The sequence below is a fragment of the Podarcis cretensis genome, assembly GCF_951804945.1.
Source record: "Podarcis cretensis genome assembly, chromosome: 8".
Taxonomy (NCBI): domain Eukaryota; kingdom Metazoa; phylum Chordata; class Lepidosauria; order Squamata; family Lacertidae; genus Podarcis; species Podarcis cretensis.
Window position 1 is genome coordinate 1,744,171 of NC_137177.1, and position 18,906 is coordinate 1,763,076.

Below are 18,906 nucleotides of genomic sequence, written 5' to 3' on the forward strand. Positions count from 1 at the left end.
TTATTGACAAGCTGGAATGTGTACAGAGGATGGTGACCAAGATGATCAAAAGCCTGGAAACCAAGCCTTATGAGGAGCAGTTGAGGGAGTTGGGTATGTTTAGCCTGGGAAAGAGGAGACCGAGAGGAGATATGAGAGCCATCTTCAAACATTTGAAGGGCTGTCAGATGGAAGATGGAGCAAATTTCTTTTCTCCTGCTTTGGAGAGTAGGGCCCAAACCAATGGATTCAAGTTACAAGACCGGAGATTCTGCAACATCAGCAAAAAACTTTCTGAAGGTAACAGCTACTCAAGAGTGGAATGGATTCCCTCAGAAGGTGGTGGGCTCTCCTTCCTTGGAGGTTCTCAGGGATAGCCGCCCGAAGCCTCCTGAGTGCAGCGGGAGTGCTCCCGCTGTGCTCCAGAGGCTTCGCGTTGCTTTCGCTGAAGCCAGGAGAGCAAGAGGGATCGATCCCTCTTGCTCTCCTGGCTTCGCTTCGCTGGAGAAGTGCTGCACAGCTTTCCCTCTCTGCTCAGCGCCCCTTCAGCGAAGCGGCAAGAGAAATGGAGCCCCTTCCATTTCTCCTCCCGCTTTGATGGAGAGGCGCTGCACAGAGAGGGAGAGAATATTTTTTTTCTTGTTCTCTTCCTCTAAAACTAGGCGCATCTTATGGTTGGGTGCGTCTTATAGAGTGAAAAATATGGTACCTCAAAACAAAGGCTCTCTCAATGCCTCTGAAACCTTCACAACCATCCAACCCAGAGAAAACTACGGAGTCTCTTTAAGCCCCTTAAAAAACTGCAGGGTTTTATCTTTGAGATGTTGGTAAATTCCAACATTACAAACATAAAACTCTGCAGTTTTTTAAAGGGGCTTAAAGAGACTATGGTCAAAACCATCATTTAGATCCATCTCAGTCAATAGAAGGGAACTCACCGTGAAATTTATCTATAGATAGTACCTAACACCATGGAAGTTGGCACTCAGACATCCAGGAACCTCACCAAAATGCCGCAGGCGTTACACCTCTTCAGGCATATACCTCAACATGTAGTGGGATTGTCCCAAAATCCAACCCTTTTGGACATCAGTCCTACTGATGTAAAGTAATAGAACAAGTATTAGAAGCAACACCAGAACTGGCCCTATTGAATATTTTTCAAGACAATAATGCTCACACTACAAAGAACTCATAAGCCACCTACTCTCATGTCAGGGAACTGCCATCGGAGCCAGAGGCGGAGGGAAGGCTCCAGAGGGATGCCGGAGAGGGTCCCAGTAGGGAGAGAGGCAGCCCATCTGGTGGGGAAGGAAATCAGAGTAGCATCAGTAGAGGAGGGGGGCAGATGGGGGAATCGGAGAGAAGGCTCCAGGACTCCTCGCAGGAGACCAGTGGGGAGAGCACGGGTCCTCCGCTGCCCACTCCCTTTAAGGAGTCTCAAAGCGGCTAACATTCTCCTTTCCCTTCCTCCCCCCCCAACAAACACTCTGTGAGGTGAGTGGGGCTGAGAGACTTCAGAGAAGTGTGACTGGCCCGAGGTCACCCAGCAGCTGCAGGTGGAGGAGCAGAGACGCGAACCCGGTTCACCAGATTACGTGACTACCGCTCTTAACCACTACACCACACTGGCTCTTTATATAGATATAAAGATTTTAACAACAATTTTGGCAAATAGAATGCAACAATTGATATCGCCAATAATAAAGAGTGACTACTCTGATGTTGGGAAAGATGGAGGGCACAAGGAGAAGGGGATGACAGAGGACGAGATGGTGGGACAGTGTTCTCCAAGCTACCAGCATGAGGGAGGCAGTGGAAGACAGGAGGGCATGGCATGCTCTGGTCCAGGGGGTCACTTGGTTCATTAATCATGTTTGGTGGGAATGACCTTACATAAAAAACTTTTGGAATATTCTCCATTATATCTGCAATTACAGGCCAAACCCTCCAAATTCTGTCTTAGCCCTACGATCTTTGGATCTAGACGTAAGCTAGGTGAATTAGTAGGCTTCTTACTGACCACAGCACAATTAGAGATAGCTCAGCAATGGAAGAACCAGACTAAAATACCCCTGAACATAAGGGAAAATAATATCTGGGATACAGCAATGTGTGAGTGTCTCACCAGACACAGGGGGGCAATTAAAGACATAAAGAATAGAGACACCTTCCAAGAAATGTGGACCCCTGTCTTTAACTATGTTAATGACCAAAATCAAGATCGCATACCAACCGCTCAATATTCTCAGTGGAGAGGTTACGTTAAGTAATATGTTTGAATGTTAAATGTGTAAGTGTATGTCTAGAGACAATGGATGAAACAAACACCATTAGCTGTACTGCTGGATAAGCTTTTAATGGCTATTGTATTTGTGGAAAAACAAATAAAAATGTGGTGTTTTTTTAAAAAAAGAGTGACCAGGCAGGATTCATTAAAACTAGGCAAGCTACAGACAATAGCAGTTTAGTGGTTGATCTAATAGATTTAAATAAAAATAAAGATGACTTTCTTATTCTATCATTAGATGCTGGAAAAGCTTTGATAAAATTTATGAACAAGTGTATGCATGTGGCACAAGGAGAAGGGGATGACAGAGGACAAGATGTTTGGACAGTGTTCTGGAAGCTACCAGCATGAGTTGGACCAAACTGCGGGAGGCAGTGGAAGACAGGAGTGCCTGGCGTGCTCTGGTCCAGGGGGGCATGAAGAGAAGAGAGAAAAAAATTATTTCCCCCCAGGCCCGAGCTTCCCCCGACCCCAGTCCCCAAACAGGCAGCTCTCTGCAAGCCGTGGGAGCCCAGCACTGGCTCCCGCTGCTTGCGGAGAGGTCCGCGAAGCCTGGACGCACTGAGCTCAGCGAGGGCAGGCTTCAGCATGCAGGCAACTCTTCGCAAGCAGCGGGAGCGCTCCTGCTGCTTGCGGAGAGGTCTGCGAAGCCTGGAGAGCGAGAGGGGTCGGTGCGCGAAAGCCTGCATTCGTCCCATAGGACGCACACACATTTCCCCTTCATTTTTGGAGGGGAAAAAGTGCATCCTATAGGGCGAAAAATACGGTAAATCTTCACAGTTACTGTCTCTTTACTGGTAGAAAACACTTGCTGAGAAAGAGAAAATGAAGACTCTGGGATCTGGGCCATCTAATGAAACTGATTTGCAATTGATCGAGAACAAAAGCAAAATAAAATATTTCTTCTCAATATGCAGAAATAAGCTTACAGAATTAATTGCTACAAAACTTGGTGTTGACCAGTAGAGTGTTCTGAATTTGTTTATCATGGAGTTTATAGATTGCTATTAATCATGAGGGATAAAAATGGAACTTTAGTGTTCAGAGGTAGTGCTGAATACTGGGGTACAAGCAAGAAGGGAAGGCACAGTTGCTTCCACACACACAAGTTTCCAGCATCAACAGGCTGTCTGTCGGAGACAGTGTGTTGCACTAGATGACTGCTAAGTCCAGTATGGTAAGGCAGTTCAGATGCTCTTAAGTCATAGCTACATTGCCTGGAGACAATCAGTCAGGTTGTGTATCCATAGCAGTGACCACAGGTGGAATGACCACTGGGATGAAATGCCCTGGAGCATTGCAGCAACACAACCTGATGCCTTCATCTGCCCCAGATGCAGCAAAATATATCTCTCCTGTATCGGTCTCTACAGCCACAGCAGGCGCTGTAACCCTCCAATGGTTTGATTTCACCCACAAAGGTGCCTTCCATTGTCTGATGAGACAGATGGATGCTAATGGTAATTGCCTATATAATGTAATGGTGGTCCATCTTAAAGGGCTGTTCCTCTGTGTAATTTATATAGCCCACACCAGAAGCACTAAAAATGCAAAGGCATTTATTCCCTTACACAGTATCCTGAAATAACTGATTTTTTTTAAAATTTGAGATGAACATTGTAAAACCTTCCTGTTTACCCACAAATGTACACACAAACACTGAGAAGAGGTAGATCTAAATGGCAGTTTCCGGGAGCAATCCCACGAATGAGGCTCTGAGTCCTTTAGGATCCTGCTCAGATAGGTTTTTCCTGAAGAAATCACAGGATCATCTCACAAGCAAACGAGGATTTCTACATATACATATTCTTAGATGTACTACAATAAGCCAACACGTTAGCATAAACTCAATGTCTCAGCCTTATGAGCATCACTAGCTTGGACAGTCTTGTTTTCTTGTACTTACCTGCCAAATCTACATGGACTTTTAAATTAAATTACTTCCACTACTACTGAAAACAGCTCACAGAAGCATGAAATAAAATGCAATACGAGCAGCACAATAAACCATCAAATGAAATAGAAATCTTTCATTCTATCAGATGAGAATAGAGCCCCAAAGTAGCAGTTCAGAATAATAAATAAATAACACCCCAGCCACTCTGGGTGGCTCCCAACAGAATATTAAAAACACGACAAAACATCAAACATTAAAATTTTCCCTAAATAGGGCTGCCTTCAATAAAGTGTCCAAGTTGCCACATCATTGCTTTTTTAATGCAAGTGTTTTAAAAGACTTGGGTAAACAGCACCAGATAAAGGCATTGCCAGGGTTCCCGGGGGGGGGGGGGGGGCTATTCCACAGCTGAGAAGACCCTCAGCAGCCATCCGCTTTACCGGGGTACAAGGAAAATGGTCTCTGAATAGGATCTTAAGGCTTTGTAAGGTATATACAGGGGAAGGCAGCCGCTTCTGGTGCAACGGAACACTGAAACCAGAGCAGCACACGGAAACGCCATTTACCTTCCCGCCAGAGCAGTACCTATTTATCTACTTGCACTGGTGTGCTTTCGAACTGCTAGGTTGGCAGGAGCTGGGACCGAGCAATGGGAGCTCACCCCATTGCGGGGATTCGAACCGCCAACCTTCTGATCGGCAAGCCCAAGAGGCTCAGTGGTTTAGACCACAGCGCCACCCGCGTCCCTCAGATATCCTAGTTCCAAGCTATTAAAGGTTTTAAACCAGCACTTTAAAGTGGACCCAGAAATGGACTAGGTGTAGATGATAAACTGGTGTAGATGATAAATCACTGGTGTAACATGACTGAAATGCCTAGTCCCAATTAATAAATAGTAATAATACTAATAATTTTTTATTTATACCCCACCCTTCTGGGTTCAGAAAACAGGGCTCAGGGCGCCTAACAACAAATTTAAAACACAGTTGATGCTACAAAAAACAGCATAAAATACGGTATAAAACATGAATAACAATAAAATCAAAAATCAGTTTAGGGGGAAAATCCGTCCAATAAACATTAGATGATCACCAGGGCTAGCTGGCTAAATTAGTCCTATTTGGGCCAGCGAGGAGACCAGGGGAGAATTAGCTGTGGGATCCCAGAGTGGGTAATCTTCATAAAAAGGGGAGGGGGAGGGAAGGAAGGGGAATAAAAGATCAGGCTAAGTTCAAATTGAAAGCCAGATGGAATAGCTCTGTCTTACAGGCCCTGTGGAAGGAGGTTAAATCCTGCAGGGCCCTGGTCTCATGGGACAGAGTGTTCCACGAGGTCGGAGCCATCACTGAAAAGGCCCTGGCCCTGGGGGAGGATAATCTAGCTTCCTTAGGGCCCGGGACCTCTAAACTATGATTATTCATGGACCTTAAGGTCCTCTGCTGGGCAGACCAGGAGATGCGGTCCCATAAATACGTTAATAACCTTGTCCTAATATTTGCCCATGCACCCTACCCCAGAACTTCACCCCAGTCTTCAAGTTACAAGCAAACAGAAGGAGCCCAAATGGGACAGATGGGTACCACTCACTTTTCCAGCTTCTTCTTGCAGACAGACTCACGGCTCTGATCCAGCAACTTCCTCTTGCAGTTGAACTGGTCTCCACCGAATCGGCTGTCTTTGTTCGAGACCTTAAAGCGCCCGGGGGAGATGAGGAAGCCATCTCTCTCCTTGAGGTTGTTGATGGTCGCCAGGTCATTGCGGACACTGCTTTTCACAGCTTTGCGGCCCTGCCTCATGTGCCGAAGCACAGCCACAGCGGCACATGCCGCGAGCACCAACGTCATGAGCCCCAGAGCAAAGGAAACGGCCAGGGCAACGGGAAAAGGACCTTCAGCCACCCGCTGGCTGCTCACAGGGGTGGGAACCTGAACTTTGAACTCACAACTGGAGCCCATGTAGCCGGAGGAGCACTCACAGACATGGCCCGAGAAGTGGGTGTAGCAGGTGCCACTATTCAGGCAAGGGTTGGAGCCACAGGCATCCATGCGGGTACCACAGTCCTTTCCGCCATAGCCCAGGGTGCAGGAGCAGGTGTAGCTGTTGGGGCCGTCGATGCATGTGCCTCCGTTAGCACAAGGGTTTCCTGCGCAATCATCTATGTTCAATTCGCAGTGAGGGCCAGCAAAACCCTGGCGGCATTTGCAGATCACGCTGCGGCCCAGATCCAGACAGTGGCCACCTGGAAAGGAAAGGAGAGGAAATTACAGAGACATGCAAGCAGGTTAATGGCTGAAAACTTTTTACTTTGTTGTACCACCATAAACGGTGGTTTTTATCCATGTATTTTTATTTTGTTCCAATCTGCGCCCCATCCCGAGAGACGAGGGTAGGGTGAGCAAGGATTACTCACCTCCGTCACTGTTGGTGTGCAATGCTAGGTCTATAGACAACAAAACCGCCACCCTGCGAGATTTCTTCACCTCGCAGGGGGTCAACCTGGCTTGTGTGACGGAGACCTGGGTGCGCGAAGGGGAAACTGTTACCTTACGAGAGATGGCGCCCCCGGGTTTCTCCGTCCTCCACCAGTCACGGACTGTGGGCTGGGGGGGAGGGGTGGCATTATTAATCCGGGAAGATTGTTCTTTCAGGGCTCTACCATCGCCATCGATCCCCGGCATTGAATGTGTTGGCCTAGTGTGGGGCTCCGAGGAGAGCTTGGCTGTCCGGCTGGTGTACCGGCCACCTAGCGCACCAGCAGCCACCCTGTCAGGCCTGCTGGAGGCGGTGGCCGGCTGGGCCTTGGAGTTCCCTAACCTATTGGTATTGGGGGACTTCAACGTCCATGCTGATGCCACTCCCTCCTCACAGGCTCTGGACCTGGTGTCTTCCATGGCGACACTAGGGCTCTCCCAGTTTGTTTCGGGCCCCACACATCAAGCAGGCCACACGCTGGATTTGATCTTTGGCATCGGTATAGATGTGATCATGTTTCCTTCGATGAAGGTGCCATAGTCTGATCCCTACGCTCTGAAAGCCAGGATTGACGTTCCACCCCCACCCTGCTTAGGTGGCAAGCCGATTTGGGCTCGCCCGCAGAGGCTGATGGACCCTGATAGATTCCGTCAAGCCTTGCGGGACCTTGCTCCCCCTGGCGACTCATTGACTGAGCTTGTTGAGGGCTGGAATACCCAGCTCCTGGCAGCCATCGATGAGATCACACCTAAGCGCCCTCTGTGACCCCGCAGAAACCGGGGTCCCTGGTTTACCGAGGAGCTCCGGAAAACGAAGCGGGACCTCAGACGGCTAGAGCGAGTATGGCGGGGTGCCCGTGACGGAGCTTCAAGAACATCTTATAGGGTTTTTATGAAAACCTACGAGATGGCAGTGAAGGCCGCTAAGAAGTCCTACTTCTCGGCCTCCATTGCATCCGCTAGCTCTCGCCTGGCGCAATTATTTAGTATAATTCGGTCTTTAACGTCCCTCGAAGGACAGCCAAATTTAAATAACAATTTGACACACAGCTGTGAGGCATTTGCGAGCTTTTTTGCAGAGAAGGTCCTGTTGCTCCGCCATGACCTCCCTGCCAATTTGGATACAATAAAGGAACGGGAGGCCCCTCGACTGTCTTCGGGTCCAGTATTGGACCACTTTGAGCGGATATCCCCAGCCGATGTGGACAGACTCCTCCGAGCTGGAAAGCCCACCACTTGTCCTCTCGACCTGTGCCCGTCCTGGCTGATTAGAGCATGTCCAGACGAGGTGCGGGCCCCCCTGGGGGATATCATCAATTTGTCCCTTGGCACCGGGACATTCCCAGGGGAACTGAAGGAGGCAGTGGTGCGCCCGCTTTTAAAGAAAACATCATTAGATCCCTTAGATCTATCCAATTACCGCCCGGTTTTGAATCTTCCATTCCTGGGTAAGGTGATTGAGAGAGCGGTTGCTGAACAGCTTGGTAGGTTTCTGGATGAAACATCGGCTCTGGATCCATTCCAGTCCGGCTTCCGCGCTGGTCATGGGACCGAGACGGCTCTGGTCGCCCTAACAGATGATCTCCGCAGGCAGCTGGATCGAGGCGGGTCGGGGCTGCTGATTCTTCTAGACCTGTCAGCAGCCTTCGACATGGTCGATCACGAACTCCTGGACCACCGCCTTGCCGACGTGGGGATCCAGGGCACGGTCCTTCAATGGCTGCGCTCGTTTCTCTCTGGTCGGGGACAGAGGGTGGCGCTTGGGGGGGAATTGTCATCCCGCCACTCCTTGGTGTGTGGTGTGCCCCAGGGTGCAATACTCTCCCCGATGCTTTTTAACATCTTTATGCGCCCCCTCGCCCAGCTTGTCTGGAGTTTTGGGCTGGGCTGCCATCAGTATGCTGATGACACCCAATATCTGTTGATGGATGGCCATCCTGACTCGGCCCCAGACACACTGATCAGATGCTTGGAAGCTGTGGCTGAATGGTTACGTGGGAGCCGGTTGAAGTTAAATCCTTCGAAGACAGAGGTCCTCTGGCTGGGGCGGGACGATATGGGATTGAGGGGGCGACTCCCATCTCTTGCGGGGGTGCAATTAGTGCCAGCACCGTCCGTTAAGAGTTTGGGTGTAATCTTTGACACCTCCCTTTCCATGGAGGCGCAGATTGCAGCTATAACAAAGGCGGCATTTTTTCATCTCTGCCAAGCTAAGCAGTTGGCCCCTTATCTCTCTCGCCCTGACCTAGCCACTGTGATCCACACGACGGTCACCTCCAGACTGGATTATTGTAACTCACTCTACGTGGGGCTGCCCTTGAGACTGACCCAGAAACTCCAGCGGGTGCAGAATGCCGCAGCGAGACTCCTTACGGGGCCTTCGCTTAGAGATCACATTCATCCGGTGCTATACCAGCTGCACTGGCTCCCGGTGAAGTACAGGATCAGGTTTAAGGTGCTAGTTTTAACCTTCAAAGCCCTATACGGCCTAGGACCCTCGTACCTACGGGACCGCCTCTCCTGGTATGCCCCACAGAGAAACTTACGGTCTTCAAATAAAAACACCTTGAAGATCCCAGGCCACAGAGAGGTTAGGCTGGCCTCAACTAGAGCCAGGGCTTTTTCGGCTGTGGCTCCGACCTGGTGGAATGCTCTGTCCCAAGAGACCAGGGCCCTGCGGGACTTGACATCTTTCCGCAGGGCCTGCAAGACAGAGCTGTTCCGCCAGGCCTTTGGACAGGGCACAGCCTGACTCCCTCCTTTGGCAATCTTTACAAAACTTTAGTTTATGGTTGCCATCAATTTTGATTTTAATTCATTTTTATAATGTTTTTATAATGTTGCACTGTTTTAGTGTTGTTAGCCGCCCTGAGCCCAGCTTCGGCTGGGGAGGGCGGGATATAAATAAAAATTATTATTATTATTATTATTATTATTATTATTATTAAAACCAGCCAAATAATTACTGTATTTTTCGCTCTATAAGACGCACCAGACCACAAGACGCACCTAGTTTTTGGAGGAGGAAAACAAGAAAAAAAATATTCTGAATCCCAGAAGCCAGAACAGCAAGAGGGATCGTTGCACAGTGAAAGCAGCAATCCCTCTTGCTGTTCTGGCTTCTGGGATAGCTGCGCAGCCTGCATTCACTCCATAAGACGCACACACATTTCCCCTAACTTTTTAGGAGGGAAAAAGTGAGTCTTATAGAGCAAAAAATACGGTAGTTTATTCAGTCCTGGACACCTGTGGCAACCAGGCCATCGTTTCTACCCCAAGACAAATGTTTAGAGTAAGTCACTATTAAAGCACGATACATCAAGCAAAGCAATAAACCCATCCAAAAACCAGAGAATATATTTGCATAGCTTTAAAAGGACATTCCCTCTTCCCAGGCAATTGTGGGAACTGTGCTGTGAGGTAATGGTCAGGGATTAAACGAAAAATGAAATTTCAAATGAATTTATTGGAATTTAAAGTGTCTAAAGACGAGCCTGATCTATTATAAGTATAGAGTTGACTTTCATACATTCCTTCTGAATGATTAAAGGAGTGTTCGTGAATCCGCTGCTCGATAATTAATTAGACAGAATTCAGAGTGTGCGCCCCCTAGGGGAGAGTGTCTAAGAGAGTGTTTTTGAACTCATTGCTCGATAATTAATTAGATAGAGCTTAGAGTGTGTGCCCTTTAGGGGAGAGAATAAGTATTGTAGGAGATTTAATTTAAAACCAGTGAAAGAGAAAATGGCAGGGAAAGAAGGAAAAAAGGCAGGAGGAACACCATTGGAAAGGAAAACATCCTGACAAGAAGAGATAAAGGACTTAGACATCTTATGGTTAAAAATAAAAGAGGAGTTCAAACAGAGTGAAATACATATGGAAAAAAAACTAGGAGAGATGCATGAGTTAATAGATAAGAGAATAGAGGGTGCAGTTGGGGAACTGTCAAGCAAAATCAAAGACTTGGCAAGTCGGTCAAAGGCTATGGAGGAAACAAATAAAAAAATACAGAAAGAAATGAAAGAACAAAGAAAGGAGACAGACAGGATAAGGGATGAGATAGGAGAACTAAATAAAAACCAGGACCAAATCTTAGACAATCTGGCGATGATCAATATGAAACAAAAACAATTAAATTTGAAATTTAGGGGAGTAGGTGAAGAGATAAATGAAAATATTAAGGAAAAAATGATCAAAGAGCTAGCGAAATGGTTAGAATTGAAAGAAGAAGAGGTTGCATATACGATGGAAAACGCTTTCAGAATTAAAATAAAGACAAAACAAGTGAAATTAAGGAAAATTGCAGGAGACTGCTTGGTTATCTTTAACTCGATAGAGATGAAAAATTTGATATTAAAAGAAGCTATCAAAAAAAATTAGTCATTGACGGCAGACCAATCATCATCTTTAAAGAGATACCAACCAGACTCCTGCGCAAAAGGGAAGGCTATAAACAATTGGCAAATGTCCTAAAAAAGAACAATATACAATATAGATGGGAGTTCCCTGAAGGAATCTCCTTTTTTTATAAAGACAAAAGATTCAGGATCGCCGAGAAGCAAGAAGTGAAGAAATTTCTGCGTAGATATGAGAAAGAGCTAGGAAGAATAGAAGAGAGATATGAAGGAAGAAACGAGGATACAGAGGAGAGAAGAAGGAAAAAAGAAAGAGGAAAGGACCAAGAAGAGAGAGGTAGAGGAGAGGAAGCAGACGAAGAAGAAGAAGAGGTAGTAGCAGAAGAGGTAGAAGAAGAGGAGGAGAACAGAGAAAACAAAACCACTCGAATTTAAATCACTAATTATTTGTAGACCGAAAAGTAGTCATTATAATGAACTTAAAATTTCTGTCGTGGAATGTGAATGGTCTGAATGAAAAAACCAAAAGGAATAAAATTGTAAATGTGTTGAAAAGAAAGAAATTAGACGTAATCTGTTTACACACGTGTATAAAAAACAAACATATCCTGGTACATAAAAAGTTGGGAGTTGGGTTTATAAATTGCACAACGGAAAAGAAAAGAGGGGTGGCGATATATGTGAAAGAAAAATAGGACCCCAAAGTGATCTGTAGAGATAATGAAGGAAGGATCTTGGGAGTACAAATTAACTTCCAAGGTGAAAAGCTTAATGTGATAAACATATACGCCCCAAATTCGAACAAGCCAGAATTCTTTAAGAAACTGGAACAAATGCTATTGGAGTTGGAATCTAATAAGACGATCCTAATGGGAGACTTTAATGGAGTGCCGGAACCGGAATTAGATAAACAATTAGGAAAGGGGAAAAATAAACAAGGGAAGCTGCCAAAATCCTTTAAGAACTTGGAAGAAAACTTAGATTTAATAGACATTTGGAGACACAAACATGCAATAGAGAAGCAATTCACCTTCTTCTCAGAACCGCATAAGAGTTGGAGTAGAATTGATCAAATCTGGGTCTCTAGAGAGCTTGCATTAAGAACTACAAATTGCGAAATTCAACCGAGAACTCTCTCGGACCATAACTCGGTTATATTGGAAATAAAAGGTAAATCACAGGGCGGTTTCAGATGGAGAATAAATGAATACCTATTAGAAAATGAGGAGGCTGTGGAAAAAGCCAAAACCACCTTAAAAGAATACTTTACCCTGAATCTCAATACTGGGAGAAGTCTGGACATAGTCTGGGATGCTAGTAAAGCGGTTTTAAGAGGGTTTTTTATACAGCAAAACAGCTACAGGAGGAAAGTAAGAGAACAAAAGAAGGAGGAAATTCTCAATCAGATAAGAGAGTGTGAGAAAAAATTAATAACAAACCCCAACGATGATCAAAACAGGCAAACAACAAAAATGTTACAATCTCAATATTCAATGTTAACAAGTCAAGAAATAGAATGGAAAATCAAAGTAATGAAACAAAAATATTTCGAATCAGCAAACAAAACGGGCAAATTATTAGCATAGCAATTGAGAAGAAGGCAAGAACAAAGTGTAATAAATAAGATAAAAGTAGAAGAGCACTTGATTGAAGATCCAAAAGAAATAAAAGAGAATTTCCTCAAATTCTATGAGAAGCTGTATAAAAAAGAAGAGAAAGGAATAGCCCAAATAGAAAAATATTTAGAAGACTATAGTGGGAAGACCATAACAGATGAAGAAAGATACCAATTAAATAATCCCATAAAAATAGAAGAGATCCAGGAGGCAATAAAGAAGATGAAACCAGGAAAAGCCCCAGGACCGGACGGATTATCAGCCAAATACTATAAAGTATTAGAACACCAATTAACACCAGTGCTATGTGACACCATGAATAAGATATTGAAAGGAGGAAAGATTCCAGAGTCCTGGAAAGAGGCTTATATAACGATGATCCCTAAACCAGATATGGACAAACTGAATATTAAGAACTATAGACCGATATCACTATTAAATAATGATTATAAAATCTTCGCAGAGGTGTTGGCAAGCAGACTTAAGAAATGTCTAGTAAATTTAATACATAAAGATCAGGCAGGATTTCTTCCAAATAGGCAACTTAGAGATAACGTAAGGCACGCTATAAACATTATTGAGTACTTGGAATGTAAGAATGAGATACCCGCGGCGCTGATTTTTATCGATGCTGAAAAGGCATTTGATAACGTCTCTTGGCAGTTCCTATTGAAGAGCATGGAAAAAGCGGGGCTAGAGGGCGAGTTCATGAACGGAATAAAAGCAATATACTCGAAACAATCTGCAAAACTGATTATAAATAATAACTTAACAAACTCATTTAAAATTGAAAAAGGAACAAGACAGGGTTGCCCTCTATCCCCGCTTCTATTTATTATGGCACTAGAGGTAATCACAAATAAAATAAGAGTAACATCAGAGATCCGTGGGATCAAAATAGGAACAAAGGAGTATAAGTTAAAAGCGTATGCCGACGACTTGATGCTATCCCTGGAAAACCCACAAGAAAGTGTTGGTAAGGCCTTGGAGATGTTAGAAGAATTTGGTAAGGTATCTGGTTTCAAATTGAATAAATTAAAGACCAAAATTTTAACGAAGAATTTGCAAAAGGATGAAAATGAAAAGCTAGAATTACAGTATGGAATTAAAGTGGCAAAAAAAATAAAGTATCTGGGAATTTGGTTAACTACTAAAAATATAAACTTGATTCAAGACAACTACCTTACGACATGGAAGCAGATTAAGAAAGACCTGGACACCTGGAGCAGAGTGAAACTCTCGTGGATGGGAAGGATGGCGGCAATAAAAATGAACTTACTTCCAAGAATGCTGTTTTTGTTTCAAAACATCCCCGTGATCAGAGGCTCTAAAATGTTTACAGATTGGCAAAAAACTCTTTCGAAATTCATATGGCAAGGAAAAAGGCCAAGAATTAGATTCAAACTCCTTACAGACCGGAAAGAAAGAGGGGGATTCTCGGTACCCAACCTAAAATTATATTTTGAGGCAGCCTGCCTTTGCTGGATCAAAGATTGGATCAATTTGGAAAATACTGACTTATTAGACCTCGAGGGGTTCGACAATAGGTTCGGCTGGCATGCCTACCTATGGCAAAACAAAGAAAAAGTACATAAAGGGTTTTCTAGTCATATTATTAGGGGGCCTCTATATGAAGTGTGGGAGAAGAATAAAAAACTCCTTGAATGGAAAACACCCTGGTGGCTATCACCAATCGATATTTCAGTGATCAAAAAAACCAATATGGAAGGAAAAAGGTTTACTAATAAGATCAGAAAGTGGATGGAGGATGAGAACATATGAGGAACTGAAAGAGAAATTAACAAGCTGGTTACAATTCCACCAAATAAACGCAATATGGACGGAACATAAAAAAGTAGGGATGAATGAGAAGAAATCCAAATTTCAGATAGAAATAATAGAGGGTAAATCCAAATTATTATCTAAAATGTATGATATACTATTAGAATGGGACACCAAAGATGAGGAAATAAAGGAGGTCATGACAAGATGGGCAATGGATCTGGGATATAATATAGAGTATGATAAGTGGCTGAATTTATGGACTAGCGGAATGAAATTCACGGCATGTGTAACACTGAGGGAAAATTTAGAAAAGATGATGTACAGGTGGTACATTACCCCAGCAAAGCTAGGGAAAATGTACAAGACAGGGAATAAGTTTTGCTGGAAGTGTAAAACTAAAGAAGGTAATTTTTTCCACATGTGGTGGACATGCGACGAAATGAAGAAATACTGGGAATATATTTACAATGAGTTAAAAAAAATATTTAAATATACATTTCCCAAAAGACCAGAGGCTTTTCTTCTGGGAATAATTGGGGACGAAATTAAAAAAGAAGATAAAACATTATTCCAGTATGCTACAGCTGCCGCTAGATTATTAATTGCCCAAAATTGGAAAAGCCAAAGTATCCCACCAATTAGTGATTGGCAAACAAAGTTATTCGAATTTGTAGAACTTGCAAAAATGACACAAAAAATTAGAAACCAAAAGAATACAAAGTTTATTAATGACTGGAATAAATTTATGATTTATATTGAAGGGAATTACAAGAACCTAAAAACTATAGCAGGACTGATATAGATCTTACGATGTGCAAATCATTATAACTATCAACTGCAGGAGAAACAAACTATTCATACTAAGAACCCTGAAACCGGGAGGGATGGAAGTCAATAGATGTGTAGAAGAATGATTAAAATATTTAAAGATATAAAGATATAAATGAGAAGACAAAGAAGCGTAATGGAAATCGACATTGTTTATACGTTATGTATTGATATTTATTTAGTTTTCTTTTTTGTGTGTGTTGGGGTTTTTTACAACTGTTGTAACCGTTGATTTGTTTTTCTTTTTGGTGATCTAATGTGAAAATTAATAAAAAGAATTAAAAAAAAAAGAAATTTCAATTTCTTGGAAGTCTTGAAAGTTAAAGCAGGGGGAAAAAAATCAGGTTCCAATCCAGGTAACAAGGAGGTAACCGAACCTCGATACCCAGACAGGCCTGTTGAGTGATGATGATGATGATGATGATAATTAAATAATTGTATTTATACCCTGCCCTCCCCGGCCAGAGTCGGGCTCAGGGAGGCTAACACCAATAAAATTTCAGTAAAAACATGAGAAAAAAAGGGGGGAAAAAATTTAAAATACAGTTAAATTGCAATTTAAAAATGCAGCCTCATTTTAAAAGTCAAAATCATAAGGGGAGGGGAACATAAGGGTCAGATTGAGTCCAAACCAAAGGCCAGGCAGAACAGCTCCGTCTTGCAGGCCCTGCAGAAAGATGTCAAGTCCTGCAGGGCCCTAGTCTCTTGGGACAGAGCGTTCCACCAAGTCGGGGCCAGTACTGAAAAGGCCCTGGCCCTAGTTGAGACCAGTCTAACCACCTTGCGACTTGGGACCTCCAAAATGTTGTCATTTGTGGACCTTAAGGTCCTCCACGGGGCATACTGGGAGAGGCGGTCCTGTATGTACGAGGGTCCTAGGCCGTGTAGGGACTTAAAGGTCAAAACCAGCACCTTAAACCTGACCCTGTACTCCAGCGGGAGCCAGTGCAGCTGGTAAAGCACTGGATGAATGTGATCCCACGGCGAGGACCCCGTAAGGAGCCCATAAGGAGTACACAAGCACCACCTCTTAGACATGAGCTAGCAGAAATTTAAGGGACCAGAGTCCTATCTTTCAGCCTTGCACGCTGCTATGCACCATTTGTCTTCTCAACTGGCTGCATATAGGGAAGCAAAGGGAGTTGGGGAATTCTCAATAGGGTATACTCTCGTATTGTTCCTAGTTTGAGGGGTCTGAAACCTCTAAGTCTCATAGGCAACATCAGGCACTAAGCCCTCCGCAAGGGTGAGAAGCAGTGCTCAAATTATGGGGAGAGGAATAAGATGAACATGCACAGAGGAAGTTACAGATAGGTAGCCGTGTTGGTCTGCCATAGTCAAAACAAAATAAAAAAATTCCTTCCAGTAGCACCTTAAAGACCAACTAAGTTAATTCTTGGTATGAGCTTTCGTGTGCATGCATGCACAGAGGAAGGCAACCAAGATGATCAAGGGTCTAGAAGCCAAGCCTGATGAGGAGCACTTGAAGGAGATGGGTATGTTTAGCCTGGAAAAGAGGAGGCTGGGTGGAGATATGATAGTAAAGGTAAAGGGACCCCTGACCATTAGGTCCAGTCATGGCCGACTCTGGGGTTGCGGTGCTCATCTCGCTTTACTGGCCAAGGGAGCTGGCGTACAGCTTCCAGGTCATGTGACCAGCATGACTGAGCCGCTTCTGGCGAACCAGAGCAGCGCACGGAAATGCCGTTTACCTTCCCGCCAGAGCAGTGCCTATTTATCTACTTGCACGTTGACGTGCTTTCGAACTGCTAGGTGGGCAGGAGCAGGGACCGAGCAACGGGAGCTCACCCTGTAGCGGGGATTTGAACCGCCGACCTTCTGATTGGCAAGTCCTAGGCTCTGTGGTTTAACCCACAGCGCTACCTGCGTCCCTGGATATGATAGCCACCTTCAAATATCTTTTTCTTTTTTAAAATAATTTTCATTATGAATTCCAACATAACCAAGTATCAAAGCATATCATCTTCATCCCCCCCAATTTCCCCCCTCCCTAAGAAAAACCCTCCCTCCCCCCCAAAGACTTCCCTCAGCTTCCTCTCTCTGATTTTTCAGCACATGTTATTCTCTGCATATTATAAAATTGTAAAGATCCTTAAATTATCTGTCTATTATGTTGACAATCAATAAATTTGTGTATGTTTATTCAAAACCTGCCAATTCATTTTGTGTTTTTTTTTAAAGTAGTTTGTAAAGAGTTCCCATTCTTCTTTAAAGTCACAGTTGTCCTTGTTTCGCAGTTTGTATGTCAATTCCGCCAATTCCACATAACCCATCAATTTCTCTTGCCAGGCCACCTTCAAATATATTGAGGGCTGTCACATGGAGGAGGCAGTGTGCTTGTTTTCTCCTGCTCTGAACTCGAACCAATGGCTTCAAGTTGCAAGAAAGGAGGTTCTGCTTAAACATTCAGAAAAATCTTCTGACAGTAAGAGCTGTTCAGCAGGGGAAGAGACTCCCACAATAGAGGGTGGACTCTCCTTTCCTGAAGGGTTTTAAAGAGAGGTTGGGTGTCCATCGGTCAGGGATGCTTTAGCTGAGATTCCTGTATTGTAAGGGGGTTGGACTAGAGGACCCAACTCCAAGATTCTATGATCCCATGTTTATTGCCAAGCAGGGATATAAATGTGGAAGTGCAGGAACTCATCTTCTGAACCCCCATAGCCATGTTGGGATGCTTCCAAGCAAACTGGGGCAACTGGCAAGCCCACAGCTGGCTCAAGCCCACCGGCCAGGCAATCTCCTTGGCTTAGCATGAAACAGCGACCTGCAGCTTCAGAAGCCTTCAGAAGCTGGAGCACGCTCTAATCAGCAGAGTAATTAACACGGAACAGAAGTGACAGAGAGAGGCTGTGTAAAGCATATTTAAAGGTAAAGGTAAAGGGACCCCTTTAAGGTAAAGGTCCAGTTGTGACCGACTCTGGGGTTGCGGCGCTCATCTCGCTTTATTGGCCGAGGGAGCAGGCATACAGCTTCCAGGTCATGTGGCCAGCATGACTAAGCCGCTTCTGGCGAACCAGAGCAGCGCATGGAAACGCCGTTTACCTTCCCACCAGAGTGGTACCTATTTATCTACTTGCACTTTGATGTGCTTTCGAACTGCTAGGTTGGCAGGAGCAAGGACCAAACAACAGGAGCTCACCCCATCGCAGGGATTCAAACCGCTGACCTTCTGATCGGCAAGTCCTAGGCTCTGTTGTTTAACCCACAGCGCCACCCACGTCCCAAAAGCATATTTACAGGCAGTTTATTCAGCGTACATCAAGACAAAGGAAAAAACATGTCTTCTCCCTTTTGTGTCCAAGCAAGCAGCATAAGCAAAAGCTATACACAAATAGAAGTTCCCAGCAAGCTGTGCTGGAGTGTAAACAGGCATGTGACACACAACAGTCACGCCTGTACTTAAGGTGGAACGGAATAGTCTAACAAGCCATCCCTCCAAGGAGAATCAAAAATTGCAGGCAGCTGTGTTGATCCAACAGAACATGCAAACAGAGCAGCAGTTCTTGGCACAATGCCCAGTTTTTTGGGATTAGCATGACTGCAGTCTTTTGCAGCTTTCTAGGAGTAAGCAGAGACATCACCTTGCCAACAAAGGTCCGTATAGTTAAAGCTATCGTTTTCCCAGTAGTGATGTATGGAAGTGAGAGCTGGACCATCAAGAAGG

At 44.6% G+C, this 18,906-nt stretch overlaps 1 protein-coding gene across 2 annotated transcripts in view; it reads right to left on the bottom strand.

Annotated features, from left to right (window-relative positions):
• The window catches only part of DLL3 (delta like canonical Notch ligand 3), a 170,208-nt gene that overhangs the window by 54,490 nt on the left and 96,812 nt on the right, over positions 1 to 18,906 (bottom strand). For both annotated transcript variants that reach the window (XM_079985492.1, XM_079985493.1), the window contains one exon: positions 5,754 to 6,405. In XM_079985492.1, the coding sequence (XP_079841618.1) occupies positions 5,754 to 6,405 (652 nt within the window). The remainder of the gene's footprint in view (positions 1 to 5,753; positions 6,406 to 18,906) is intronic.